General features: G+C 36.1%; 1 protein-coding gene across 2 annotated transcripts in view; it reads left to right on the top strand.

Moving 5' to 3' along the window:
• RBCK1 (RANBP2-type and C3HC4-type zinc finger containing 1) overlaps nucleotides 1–15,271 on the top strand; it is a 348,371-nt gene that overhangs the window by 312,643 nt on the left and 20,457 nt on the right. For both annotated transcript variants that reach the window (XM_044090303.1, XM_044090302.1), the window contains one exon: nucleotides 14,857–14,955. In XM_044090303.1, the coding sequence (XP_043946238.1) occupies nucleotides 14,857–14,955 (99 nt within the window). The remainder of the gene's footprint in view (nucleotides 1–14,856; nucleotides 14,956–15,271) is intronic.

Genomic DNA, 15,271 nt, shown 5'->3' with positions numbered 1-15,271 from the left:
CACATGGCATTGTATGCCCTAAGGGACTTCCTGCTCATTAGACAATACAGCAGTGGTACATATCTGCTGTATCTGCCACAGCGGAGTAGCCCATGGATACTGTAGAGCTGCCTACAGATGACACCCTTGTAGAAGAAGGTGTCATCCATTAACCAAATGGTGGCATGGCTGAGGTTGTACAGGTTGTTGACTGTGCTAAACACAATAACTATGTTGTCACTGGTCGCATCCACAACTAATTTCTCAAGGAACATGCCACTCTTACTGGGATAGTCCTGGAGGGTGCGTAGATTCACTGTTGAAGTGGTAGCTTTCCTGCACACTCTTCCCACTTGCTGTAGTAATGCTCTCCTGGTCGGCAGGTCTGGGACCACATCTATGGACATGGACGCTAGTGCGTCCTCTACAAGTAGGCATGGGGAATCTCTGGAGACAGCCGCCCTGTGCTTCAGTTCAGCACACATGCTGTATCTCTCCAGCTCTGTTGGGTCACCGCTATGGTTGTGAGCGGCTGACCTACACATCCTTTCACCAGTAGGTATAGGAGTTGTAATGACCCTACCTTTGCATTTCATTGCTGCTTTCCACTTGCAACACCAGTAGTGTCTGTTTGACCCCTTCTTCTCCAGGTGGTAGGCATATTCGTCTATGATCATCAGTTTTTTGTGTTTCTGTGACACCATGGTTTCATACACGGCACCTATACTTCGGGTGAGGGAAAGCAGGGAGACACCATTGTAGTTTGGTATGACGTACATCCTGTTACAGATGTACTGCCTGTTTTTAAAGTGTTTTCGGGCTTCTAAGTCTTGGGATAGTACATTTTTGGATTTGTGAGCATTCGGAATTGTAAGTTCAAAATACTGAAATTCGGGATTTTACAAAGTGGATCCATATATATATATATATATATATATATATATATATATATATATATATATATATATATATATGTATGGATCCACTTTGTAATTTCGAAATACTGAAACATACAAATACACATATACATATAGAGTAGCTTGAGTTGTGGGGCGTGCCCCTCACATCAAGTGCTATGGGGGAGGAAAGTGTTTTTTTTTTTATTACCTACTCTTTCGAGTTCTGACCTTCCAAGATGTTAGATGCTTCAGGTTTGCTTAATCATGTTTTGATTAAATGAGATACAGTTATCTACAGTAAATCCCCCTTTTTAAGGGTAGTTATACATTTTAACAGAATGAGGAAAAAAGGGGCAAATATGCTGTTTGTTGTAAAAGAATGAATACTAGTCCAGAAAAGTGGAAATTACTCTCTTACCCCACAAACATGCAACATACTCAAAACATTAATTCTATTCCCTTGCCCAACCCTTACTGTATCCCTAGCATACTGTTTCACACACACACACACACACACACACACACACACACACACACACACACACACACACACACACACACACACACACACACACATAAACTCACACTCACCTACAAAAATCCATCTTCCATGTAAGCAAAACATTAATTTGACAATACAGTCATTACATTTTCTTAACATAGCCTACCAAGTGTGACTCAATACTGTTTAGGGTCTTATAATCAGTGGCCAAGACTTACCAGTATTAATTTTTCTGGAAATTTCATCATTTTTCTGTGCCTAGCTGGTCTGTAGTTTACTTATTTCATTTTGCAAATACCTTTCCAACAAAGAAGCATGCCAGCACTTTCTATCAGTTCTGTGATCCTGCCTACCTTCCTGTAACTTGTTAGATTTTACAGCAGCCATGTTATTTCCCATAATCCCTCACTAAGAAGACCACTATTGAAAAGCTTGATCCTACACACCCTAGACAGGATCCATTCCAATACTAGCTAGCATTTCTCACATATGATTTTTATCTTTTTCATTTATCTATCGTTGACGAGGATAGTCCCACTAGTCTACCCAATACAGTATTTATAGTACTAAGAATAATTTGGCCAGAGCATCAGGAACATCCCCTGCTTGTCATTGTTGTGAGTGGGACCTGTTTTGGAGGAGCACTTCTGGTTCCATTTCTGGCACAGAGGCAGCTTTGAGAAACAGGCAGATGGAGAGAGAAGGAGATGATGGAGTAGTGAAAGAAATGAAGGAGAAAGCAAATATTGAGGTCAAAGAATGTGTACAGAATTCTTCAAAAATGTTTCAAAGAAACCTGTTTGATGGAGATGAGTCAGCAAATGATGGATATATTATTACAACCCTCCAGTCAGGGGGGGGTTGTGTAATGATTTACTTAAAGACATGGAGGTGCAGAGAGAGACAGAAAAGGACATGTTTCCTGGGGGACATTATGGAGAAAATACAAAAAGAAGATGCAAAGACAATCCTGAAGAACAGTGGTGAGATGGAAAAGAAAACATATGCAGAGAAAGTAAAAGAAGACAAGAGAAAATTAGAAAAATTGAAGTACATGGTAAAGATTCAAAGTAAAGAAGATAAAAAATGGACAGGTATGAAGTGTGGAACAATTTAATAGCTCCTTTGGGTGTAAAAACACATGAGGTAAGAGTGTTTATTCTTATTAACAAGAGACATTTTGTGACATTATATTTTGGACTGTTTATTTCAATGGAAAACTTTCTTGGAGAATATGAAAAAAAAGACAGACTGTAACCCATGGAATCTTTATGTGATGAAAGCATTTAACAAGGAAGCAAAAAAGATTCATATACAATTTTGAACAGAAGTAGAAAGAGTGACTTTGAAAGGACATTTGAAGCTTTATGCAAATATGTCTGGGACATTGTAAAAGATGATGGCAAAGGAGTTTGTGGACTGATGGCTGGGATTGCAATATTGTCTTAGAAATAGAAAGAGAAAAAAAAAATATATATATATATATATACCAAGCATGATACATGTGGAGGAGAGTATGGTTGTTTTAAAATACTGGGGACAACCCAAAATGTGTTTTTTTTTGTGTATAGAAAAAAAGCACATTTGATAAGTAACGGTGACAAAAGAAAATGTTATATTTGTGGGGAAATAGGGCATGATGCAAAAAATGAGAATTGAAATTTTATAAATGTAGCAACATTGGACATTTATGGATGGATTGCAAAAATTAAATTGAGTAAGGAAAAAGAAAGAGAAGAAAATTAACAAAGAGTAGATATTTTAGATGGAGTAGAAATAGAATAAAAATTAGATGACGGAAAAAATAATAAAGAGGATTTAGAAGAAAGTTCTGAAATAAGTGATGAAGATGACATAAATTGGGAGGGAAACAGAATTCTGTTGGTAAACAGGTAAAAGAGAGAAAAATAAAATTTAAAGGGATAAGTTCAAAAGGAAAAAAAAAGAAAAGAAATTGTTGAAAATAATTATATACAGGCAAAGATTGGTACTTGGTAGTTAAGGTTTTTGACTCACAAGCACAAGGTGCAGTGTTTGATTCTCCCTTTTGGGAAGGAAATTGGTTAGGCTTACAGTGTCATATTAGGAAGGCTAGGCTAATAATTAACTATGAATTTATGAAACCATGAATCTAAGGAAAAGAAAAATTGACAATTTCAGTGTTTTCTGTAAATGTGAATAGTATTTTGCAGTGGTGTAATAAATGTTATATAGATGTATTTATATTAAAAGACACAAGGTTTTTAACAAATTAAGAAATATTGCAAACAGAGAAACTATGGGGAGGAAAAGTAATATGGAATTTGTGAAATTAGAGATGTTCTGGAATTGCTGTATTCTGTAGAAATAGAGTCAAAATTTTAGATGTAACTTTAGCAAAAATGGGAAGATTAACCACTGCAGATTTAAGATGGAAATAACAAGTGTATACAACTATAACATTATATGCTTATACTAATTGTAAAGAAGGAGAAAGCTTATTTCATCAGATTTTAGACTATGTAGTGATAAATATGCATATTCTAATAACAGTAGACTTTGTAATTTAAGCGGCAAGCTTAAAAAGAAAGGAAATGATATGAGAAGATGTTATAAGATGTAGTAAGTTAAAACTTTGGGAGAAAATTCATGGACTTACAAAATAGGTATGTATAAAACTGAAATAGATTGTTTTATAGTATCAGAAGGTTTAGCTATAGGAGAAGGGGAGTTAAATAAAACAGGATTTTCTGATAATCTTGCAATATGGCTAGAGATAAAGGAAAGCAAGGAATATATAAAAATAGGCAAAGGAATAAAAAAGGATAAATGAGAAGCATGGGATGAAAAAGGAAGTTATGGAAAGACGATATTAGAATGACAACATTTTTTGAAAATTGGTCTGGATGGTGGATGATATTTAAGGAAGAATATAAAGAATGTTTTTTTTTTACAGTGACAAGTAGAGAAAGAAAAATATAAAAAAACATAACAATGAATTGGAAGATTTAGAACATGATGATGAGAAGTACTTTGACTAAGAAAAATAATTATATAAGAAATCTAGAAAAAATGCAAGAATTGTTATATAAGCAAAGATATTTTTACAAAGAAAAAAGAGAAGAGTATCAATCTGCATAAACAGATTAGTAAAGGAATACTGTAGTGCTAGAAGAGAAATAAAAAATGCAAAAGGAGAAATACAAAGAACTCTGGAAAAGATTATGAATACTGTAATACATTACGTACAAGAAATGCTTAAAGAAAAAAGAGAGGGTAGTAAAAACATGGAAAGTAAAAACGGAAACAGAAAAAGAGAATAATAAGTTGGAAAAGGAGATTTCTTTAAATGAGCTTGATGAAGTATTAGGACCAGTAAATTTAGATCCAGCTGCAGGCCCAGATGGAATAGGATATGAAATTTATGAAAATATGTGCGTTTGGCAAAAAAATAAATAAATAAAGATTTTGAATGAAAATGGTTAAATTAAGGTTTTATGTATAAAATATTCTGTGGTGGAATGCTTAAGTTCCTATGGAAGAAGGAAGATAGAGGGTAATTAAAAAAAATTGAAATCTTATAATGTTGGATACTAATGTTTATGAAAGTAATACAAAAGAGATTTGAAACTAAAAAGGAAATATGGAAGATAGCATATATAGTATAAAGGGGAAGGGTTGTCAAAAATTCTTAATGATAGAGAAATTGGGGGTGATATTATCAACAAAAAAAGAAGAGAAAATCATGGCAGGAGGGGTTTACTACATAATCTTGAAATTTTGAAATATCGAATTTCAAAATCTCGAGATTATGTAGCCGAAACCCTTAAATACCGAAAGACCACAAGCACAAAATTCAAAATCCCGAACATACAACACACATACACATACACACAACTTCCCCCCACAATCAAACATATCATCCTACACTACACATAAGATGGGGGGCAAGCCCTCCTGCACACCCCCCTACTTAAATATACTAACTCCGAGATCACACAGACACACAAGGGAAACTCACATCTGCACATTTTATAGTCCCACACACACACACACACACACACCACATTCACAACACACACTGACACACACTAAAGCCCCTAACCAACACACTTACACATAGATACTTACCTGAACTTCCACCTATCCATCAACAGACCGCAACACCAGAAGTGCTACTTCATTATCTCTGAACATCAGGATTTTGAATTTCGCGCTTCTGGTCTTTCGGTATTCAGGGGTTTCGGCTATATAGTCTCGAGATTTTGGAATTCGGTATTCCAAAATTTCGAGATTATGTATTGATCCAGACAGGAGATCTTATTAAGGCATTTGACACAACTGGACAGTAAATCTTATGGATAATAATAAAAGAATGTAAGTGAGAAAGTTAGGAAAGTGTGCATGTCACCGTATAGTAATAATAAAGTAAAATACTTGTAAATGACTGGTTAAACCAAGAGGTGCATATGAAGAGTGGTGTATGACTGGGCTGTCCAATGAATTGTACACACTTTGCATTATTTGTGAATGTGATAGTATGTGAAATTTGCAGATGACATTATAATAAATGCAAAAAAATGGATTAAAGAAGTAATAATGTCCACAAATGTGTGTCTAGAGATGACAGGGATGGCTTTAAATAATGAGAAAAGTAAAGATTTAGGTCATGTAGTAAAGATTGGGTTGTATATTTTACAATGAATGAAATGTCTGTGTTAGGCATAAAATTTGGGAATAAAGATGTAAGTATAATTCATTGTGGGAAAAAAGTAATACAAACCTTTCTTTTTCTGGAGAACACATAAATTATCATTCAGAAAAAAGGCTTATTTGGTAAATTCAGTACTGATGGGAAAATAGCATACTTAGTAAGTACATTTGACCTCACATAATTGTCCTCACAGAATTTTTATGTTGTAACCTGTAATATGCATTGTTTACAATGAATGCTGCTATTTAGTCATTTTTTTCTTTTATTTTTCTCTTGCTGTACCTGGAATCTGCTTGTTTACTATGAATATTTTTATTTAGTCTTATTTTGTTTATTGATTACTAAGTTTTTCATTTATCTGTCTTGGAGCTTATCTCCCCGGGCCTCTGCTGAAAATGGACATGTATCCAGTTAGACTAGCCCAGTCAACAAATGTAAAATAAAATAAAATAAAATAAAATAAATAAACATTTATGTTGCCAACAGTATTGGAAAAGGCATTATTACAGATAATGTGCTGGATTCAATAAAGCCTACACTAAGTGTAAACTGTACACTGTTCTGAGGAACAGACAGCACAGACATAACACACATCTTTGTCCTCCTAATTTTAGTTTTACTACTGATATTTATGTTGCTTCAAATATTGACATGGATTCATAAAGGTTACCACAAAGTGTAGACTACATGTACACTTAGCGTAATCTTTCTGAGTGACTAGAAAACACAAAAATGAGATAAAAATTTTATTTAATACATATTGTGTACACTTAGTGTAGGCTTTATTGAATCCTGGGGAATGTTTTCAGTTGTATGGGGTTCTAAATAAAACCCAGTAAAAAGAGGCGTATTGTATGTAAATAAAGAAGGAGGAGGTTTGGGGTTAAGTAACCAAGTGTTATGTGATGCTTCATTAAATTTGTACAAAGTGCTAAAATGGATACATGAAAAAGATGAGAGATTAATAGTAAAACTGCATAAATAGAAGTATGATAAATTTGAAGATATGGTAAAAAAAGGTAAAAGAGAAAAATAGTGTATAAATAAAGTAGTAAAATATTGCCAAGAAAAATATTTTTGTGGAAAATAAAACTTAATGAAATAGAAAAAAGTTATATAGTATAAGAATGTAATGATAAAACATTACTATTTAAAACCATGGGAAATTCTAACGGATAAAAAATAAAGCTATAAAAATAGGGAAATGGTTTAATCAGAAAGTAGAATGTCAAGATTTTTTTTTGTGGAGACTGGTAGTAGATAAATTGATGATAAAAGAAAATATGCCATATAAGATGAAAAGTGATAGTTAATTATTCTTGGCAATATACATATATTTTATGTAACGTGTTTTTGAAATGTAAAAGAATAAAAAAGTCATGGGAAAAACTATATAAAGAAGATTCTTTTGAAGCTATAAAAGAAGTTGATAAAATAAACATGGACATGATTAAGTATGGATAGTATAAGAATAGAACTAAAGAATATGTTAAGAATAGATAAAAAGTTATTTTATGTTATATGAGTTATATGGACTGAAAGAATAAATGAAATTATGTTTATAGCAAATGAAGTTTAGCAACAGTATTAAATAAAATCAGATGGTATGGAAAGAGGAGTGGGGGTCTAATAGGGATGAAAATTTATGATTATAAATGAAATTATGAATATGTGTAAACAGATTTGTATATTTATATATTTGTACATATGTAAATATTTGTAAATATGTAAGTATTTTGTAAATAGTTATTTTTGTATATAAGGTACCATGGGATCTTTTACATCCACCTGACCTATCACGAATTCAGGCAGATGGGGCCTCAGTTTAACATCTCATCCGATGGATGACCCACTCAGGATTGCAGCAACCCTTTTATTTTGCAATGCAGTGCAGATTTCCATGTACCTGGTGTGGATAAAGAACACACAGCCTTCTGCACCAGTGGTGAGTGTGCTACCTGTTGCTCTACTGATACTGACACATTTTGATATGAAAATTTAAAATTTCTGATGCTGACCCACTATTTAATCCACCGAAAGGAAAAAGCTGACAAAGAGAGAGAAAGAGTGTTTTTTATGAATACTGTGTGCTCTCTAAAGTTCTTACACTACTATACACTTCTGGTCTATTTTGAATCCCAAGCTTAGAAAGTGCCAGAAACTGTCACTGCTTTTCACAAATGAAACCAATTGTCATGTAAAAGCAGAGATGGTATCCTACAGATTGGTTTAGCATGGTGGAAGAGTTTTTGAAACATGTGTAGCAAACATGCACCATTTGTAATTTTCTTCAGTTTTGGAAGAAGACAAAGCAACCTCCACAGACTTTCAAAGATAGATTGTGGAAACAATTACACAGACAGTAGAGAAAACACTTGTAACACAAACAGTGTTAGTAGTTTGACATTTTGTAATTCATTCACATACACCTAAGGTTGCTTGAATATTAAAGGATACTGCATCCATAGCCATTAGTATGCCTGGGAATATAACCTATGAAAAAGAATTACAGGTGAAGCCTAGGCACAATATCAAGCCAACAAAAACCAAGCCAACCCTAAATTACTACCAGCAACTAAGAAACAAAGCTAAATAGCAGATCAAGAATAATAAAGTAACATACTATACTGTCATCCAACAAAAACACCAAAACAATCCACAAAAATTCTGGATTGCCACAAAACAACTTCTACCTGGAGAAGCCTTGACTCCAATCCCTACAACTACAAATACAATGGACAGCATAGCTGTTGCCTCACAGTAAGACGTCTTGTTCGATTCTCAGCTAGAGCGTCTTCTGTGTGGAGACATGCATGAATGGGCGTACCTTCGTTGAAAGTTGTACATCAGGGCCGGCAACTCTGCATGTAAAAATCTACTGCCAATCATAAGCAGACCGGAGTTCTGCTGTGGCGACCCCTAACCGGGAAAAGCTGAAAGACACAGCAACAACAACAACTAATTCCATACTATCACTTACCAAAAATAACACTAATAATCCTCTAACCATACCAGTAAGAACCAAGGAAACTGCCAATACCTTCTCCTTCAATCACATTCAAACCAGTACCATAAATAAAATGCTTTAAAAAATTAAACCTATATCCCTCATTGCTGACAGTGTACCTACTGAATACCTGAAGCCAGCTGCTGACACTATCTCTTATCCTGTCTCTATTTTAATTAATCGCTCTGTTACAGAACGATGCTTTCCCAAAATATTATCCCATTACATAAAGGCAGAACCTCTACAGAGCTCTCAAACTATAAGCCAATAGCAATTTTATTTCCACTATCCAAAATTCTAGAAAGATGAGTCACACCCAGCTCATGAACTACCTATTATGCAATAATCTTCTGACTAATACCCCACGTGGTTTTCGACTGAATCATAGTACCACGACTGCCCTTTGTCCCAAGAAACTTTACTCCTAGGTGATGTCAACATAGACTGGAACACTATACACTCACCCATAGCCACCAACCACATAAAACTATATAATTTCATACAACTCATACACTCACCCACAAGAATTGACAAAACCACCAAATGAGAATCCACCTTAGACTAGATCCTGACTAACCAGCCCAATACTGCCCACCTATCTGGAATACTACCTGACTCCCTCAGTGACCATAACCCAACCTTTCTCCTTCGGCACAAAATAAAATCTACTAACACCCCCGCTCTCTTACAAATCCGTTCCCAAAAATACTTCTTCCCAGAACAATTCTCAGAAGCCCCTAAAATCCTGTGATTGGGCTCCCATAAAAACCCTTCCCCTGGATAATGCAGTAGAATACTTTAATGCCAAATTCCTAGAGAATTAAACCAACTAGCCCCACTAAAAACTATAAGATTGTGAAGTAACCCTGCCCCCTGGTTAAACAAAGCCACAAAAATCTTACTCAAGACTAGAGACAAAGCTTGGATAACTTGGCAAAAATACAAAGCTCCCGTAACTAGGCAAAGCTTTGCTGAGCTCAGAAATAAAGCAAAAAAGTAGGTTAGGTTGGACAAGAAACACTACTATATTTCCCTACAAAGTAAACATAACAATGACCATGAGAAATTCTGGACTGCAGTGAACAACATCCTCCAGCCTGGTAAAGCCACCACACCACCCCCAGATATCATAGGTACTGATCCACACATAGCCTCTAGTTTTAATAACTACTTTACCTCTTCAATACTGAACCTGGTAAGTGCAATATCACCCATGACCCAACATCAATCCTTAAACTACCAGACTAACTTCACCCCTTCACTTTTAACCCAGTTCCAACTACAACCATTCAAACTCTCTTAGCTAAACTCAAACCTACCACCCTAGCTGCTAACAGTCTCCCAGCTCAATATCTCCAATTTGCATCCAAGGCCATCGCCTACCCTGTCTCCCTACTCATTAACAGATCTGTCTCCTTGCATTCCATTCCTTCATTATAGAAAACCTCATATATCATCCCTCTCCACAAGGGAGGTCCATCTACTGACCTCTCCAACTACCGTCCCATTGCTATCCTATCACCCCTCTCAAAAATTCTAGAAAAATGTATCCACCACCAAATCCTTACCCATCTGTTAACTAACAACCTTCTAACTAAAACCCAACATGGATTCAGACCTTCCCATAGCACCAACACTGCTCTAATTAACTTCTCCAATACCATAAACTCGCATAGGAACCAAGGGAAGCTGGTCTCTGCCACCTTCTTAGACCTATCCAAGGCATTTGATACAGTTTCCCATAGCAAACTCCTCACCTGCCTAGCAGAACTCAACCTCGATGACTCCACCCTAAAATGGTTTAACAGTTACCTAAACAACTGGTCACAATCTGTCAAATGGGGCAACTCCCTATCCCCCCACTCCCTGTCACATGCGGTGTCCCACAAGGTTCAATCCTTGGTCCCCTTCTCTTCAACATATTTACAAATAATCTCCACCTAGCTACCACTAAAGCCAACATCATCCAGTATGTGGATGACACTACTCTAATCTGCTCAGCACCAAATATCCAATTACTACAAAGTAAAGCCCAGGAATCCTTCACTGAGGTAGAGAACTGGCTAAACAACTACCAACTAATACTAAACCCCCAAAAAACACAGCTAATACTATTCCACCCAATCAATCACTCCTCCGCCACCTTTACCATCATGTCAACCAATGGCACCCTCATCACCCCAGTAACTGAGGCCAAACTCTTAGGCATCATTATTGATCAACAACTTAAATTCAACAAGCACGTATCCCAAACTATCTCTAAAGTTCATAAAAAACTCGGTTGCCTATATCGTTGCATACTATTCCTAACCCCCGAAACTAGAACAACAATAGCCAGAACTCATCTCTTATCAACACTACTATGTGCCTGTCCAGTCCTCACCAACATTAACAAAACTAACGTGAACAATCTCTCCACATTCTACAATAAAATAGCTAGGTTGACTGCCAATAATAGATCACATTCCCATCACTGCCAATCCCTAATTAAACTGCACTGGTTAGAATTTCCAAACCTCCTATGCTACCACCAACTGATCATAGCCCATCAAATTCTTTTTCATCTGAGGAAGAGCCCTGCCCTAGCTGACATACTAAACTTTCACAACCCCAAAAGGGAACTACGTTTATGTAACAAAAACCTGATTGAAATCAACCCATGCAATAACAGCGCTGGGGAGATCCTATTCTCTTATGATGTTGCTAAAGTATGGCACACCCTCCCACCTGAACTCAGGCTACAAAGTCACACAAGCACCTTCAAGGGCCTTCTTAATTCACACCTCAATGCTAACCCTCTCTGTAACTGCAAAGACCCCCCTTGAAGACCCACTACTCCATATAAGTGACCCGCTGTATGCCTCCATTGCATACACTATATTCTCACCTGATATACTCACCTGATATGTACTTTTTTGTAAATATTGCAAATAAGGGTTCTACTCCTGAGTATCTTATTGTTTGAGTATCTTATTTTGTTACAAAATTTTTATTGTACTTCTTTGTTTCTCTTACCTTGTATACCAGTTTTTTATTGTTATCTAAACCATGTATGTACTCTGTTAACTTCCTTGGAGCTTTTCTCCCAAGGACTCCACTGACACTTTGTGTCCAGTTGGATTTATCCTGGTAAAATAATGTTAAAATAAATAAATAAATGAACACAATCAACCATTTCAAAAATAAAGGTCAACTAGTACCTACCACCCTCCTACACTTGCCCAAAGCATTTGATACCACCTCCCATCAAAACCTCCTTGAAGAACTATCAACTTAAAACTCAATCAGTCCTTGCATGGTTTCATAACTACCTGTCGTACTGACAACAAGCTGTTAAATGGCACTGTGATCTCTCCTCTCTACTGCCTGTCACCATGGGCATTCGACAGGGCTCAATTCTTGGTCCTTTCCTTTTTAGTATCTTTACTAATAAACTCCACACTGCTACTCAACTTGCCTCTATCGCACAGTATGCAGATAACTCTACGCACATCTGTGCTGCACCCACCCTTCCTCAACTCCAAGAAATAACCCAGCAATCTTTCTCAGCAGTAGAATCTTGGCTCTGTAACTCACAGCTAATTCTTAATCCTAATAAAACTAAACTAATGCTCTTTTCAAATAGCAAATCCTTAGCCTGCCTATCCTCATTTCTTGTCTTTTCACCAAACAATACCAAGATAGATACTGTATCTCAAACCAAACTGCTCAGAGTCACCATTGATAATAGCATGAAATTCAATAAACACCTGTCTGTAATCATTAAAAAAGGTACACATAAAATTAGGTTCTGTATATAAAGTCAAATCTTACCTCACCAACTCCACTAGACAATCCATTGCCAGGACCCACCTTACATACCTCTTAACCTCTTAGAGCCAGAAATCTGGACAAAGCCATAAATAAAAGTGGGACAAAGGCTTAAAAATAACAATTTCTAAATATTGCTCTTACAAATTTAGAAAGTTGATAGAATAACAGGTTTTGCATTAGCATGACTTTTCTGAATTGTATGAAGTCTAAAGCTCAAATGTCTGTCATTATTTTGTAACTTCAATCTTTAATGATTTGCCACTAATTTGACAGAAAACTGCAGTTTTATGAAAAGCAGACAAAAACATATGAGGCAAAAATCTGTACAGTAATTGGTATGCACCTACTCTCTACCCTATTCTAAGCCTTCATATCTTTACCAACCTGAAGAAAATAAAACTAGAAAAACTAGAAGTCTGCTACAACAAGATAGCCAGGTTTACCACAAACTCCCCATTCAGATCCCACCGTTGTGCTGCTCTGTGACAACTCATCTGGCAAGAATTACCCAGTCTCTTAAGCTACGCCCAACTTACAACTGCCCACAGGGTGATATACCAACCTGATAAGTGCCCACACTTCAAAATATACTACAACCCTACTCAAGTAAAAGATTCCTCAGATCTTCTGACAAATTTCTATTACAAGTTACAAAATCAAGTAACAGCTCAGGGGATTCTCTCTACTCCAACCTTGTCTCCAGAACTTGGAACTCTGTCTCTCAACACATCCTGTTTTTGACCCCTCACAGTTCAAAACTCTGTTCATGTTTATCTCCTGGCTAAACACCATTCTTTTTGCACTGTAGCCTTCACACCAGCACTTCATTTATCCCTCTGTAAATTTCAGATTTTTCCTATACTTTCATAGTCCTATTCTTCTGTATCATATCTGTAAAACTGTTCCCACTCCTCAGCTTTATACCTCATGTTAACTGCCATTTTTCATCTATGTCTTCTTAATTCCCTACTGCCAGTAACTCACCATACCTTACTTTCCTTTTCCCCGCCTACTTCTTGTGTCATACACTCTCCCAACCTATCGTAGTTGTTACTTCCTTCCTAGCCTTACCCAACACTTTTCTTCTGTCTCTCTGCTTCCTTCACCTACTCTCCTCACATCTTCCCCCTAATCCTTCTGCTTTATGTTCTATGCAAAAGCTCATCTTCATATACTGTAAATGTTATCTCTACCACGATCATGAAACCTTAACATATGTAACTCTTAATAAGTTTGTACTATCCATTGTATGTAAATGCCTGTCTGTTGATATGTATTTTTTTAACTACTTTTATGTATGTAATGTGTTTGTCTTGGAACTTGTAATCACTTTATTTTCATAAGTAATGTGTTATTGTTTACTTTGCCTTGAAGATTTTCTCCCCGGGTCTCTGCTGAAAAGAAGCTTCTGTCCAGTTGGACCTTCTGAGTAAACAAATGTCAAATAAATAAAAATTAATTTCATAGTAAGCCCTTTATTCCAGCATATCAAAAAATCAGGAAGATCCTGCTACTATGTTACTTGGCATTTGTTCTGTCCACTACTTCTGTAGACCTTCCTGTTCTGCCTCTGCCTCTTTAGCATTTTGGCAGAATGCCAGTGCATCCCTGAGTACCTTTACTACTAAGATGGTAGAGACAGTTAATAAAGGGATAGTAAATACCATCTGTGAATGAACTGAAGGGAAAACAAACAGGTTAAGTTAATTATTCAACTATATAAACGTTGTAGTCCTGTTTACTTGGAACCTCTGAGGACTAACAGATGCACACTATAAAATGGATGCTTTAACCTGTTACATTAACACTGCACTGAAGGGAGTCTTAGATTTTTAGCTGACGTGTAACTTTTTCAATTACAGACGATAATTAGGCCATCTTACATGTTTAGACATATGTTATAAAAGTCATACATTGGACTGACATCTAAAGGGATATTTTTTTCCTCTATTTCTTGCAACAGGCTATTCATGAAAATATGAACTGCAAAGAGTATCAGGATGACCTAAAAGTCCGGGCAGAGAATGATATCGCTGCTAAGCAGACCACAGATATGCTTCAGGTAAGGGGACTTAGATATGACTGTGCTGGACTGGCAAATGAAGCTAATTTTTGTTCTGTACCGCACAAAAATCTGATTTTCAGATAATATGTAACCATAAATGGGGTTGTAGCTGGCTTGGACATTAGCAAGATGCATCATGTGGTTGTGATGATTGCTTTCCTTCGCCTTGGTAGATGATCGGTTTTGTTTTACATGATCAAATGTCTGGTTTAAATCTTTTGTTTTTGCTATTAATTACACCTCTCCAAAAGGTAAACAAGCTATTTAAACTCAAATCTGTCACTGGAAAATGGCTGCCTTACAGAAAATTGGT

Source organism: Protopterus annectens, chromosome 12.part0, assembly GCF_019279795.1.
Source record: "Protopterus annectens isolate FY-2018-M chromosome 12.part0, PAN1.0, whole genome shotgun sequence".
NCBI classification, from domain to species: domain Eukaryota; kingdom Metazoa; phylum Chordata; order Ceratodontiformes; family Protopteridae; genus Protopterus; species Protopterus annectens.
Note: the sequence above shows the minus strand (reverse complement) of the source record. Positions and strands in the feature narration are given on the sequence as shown.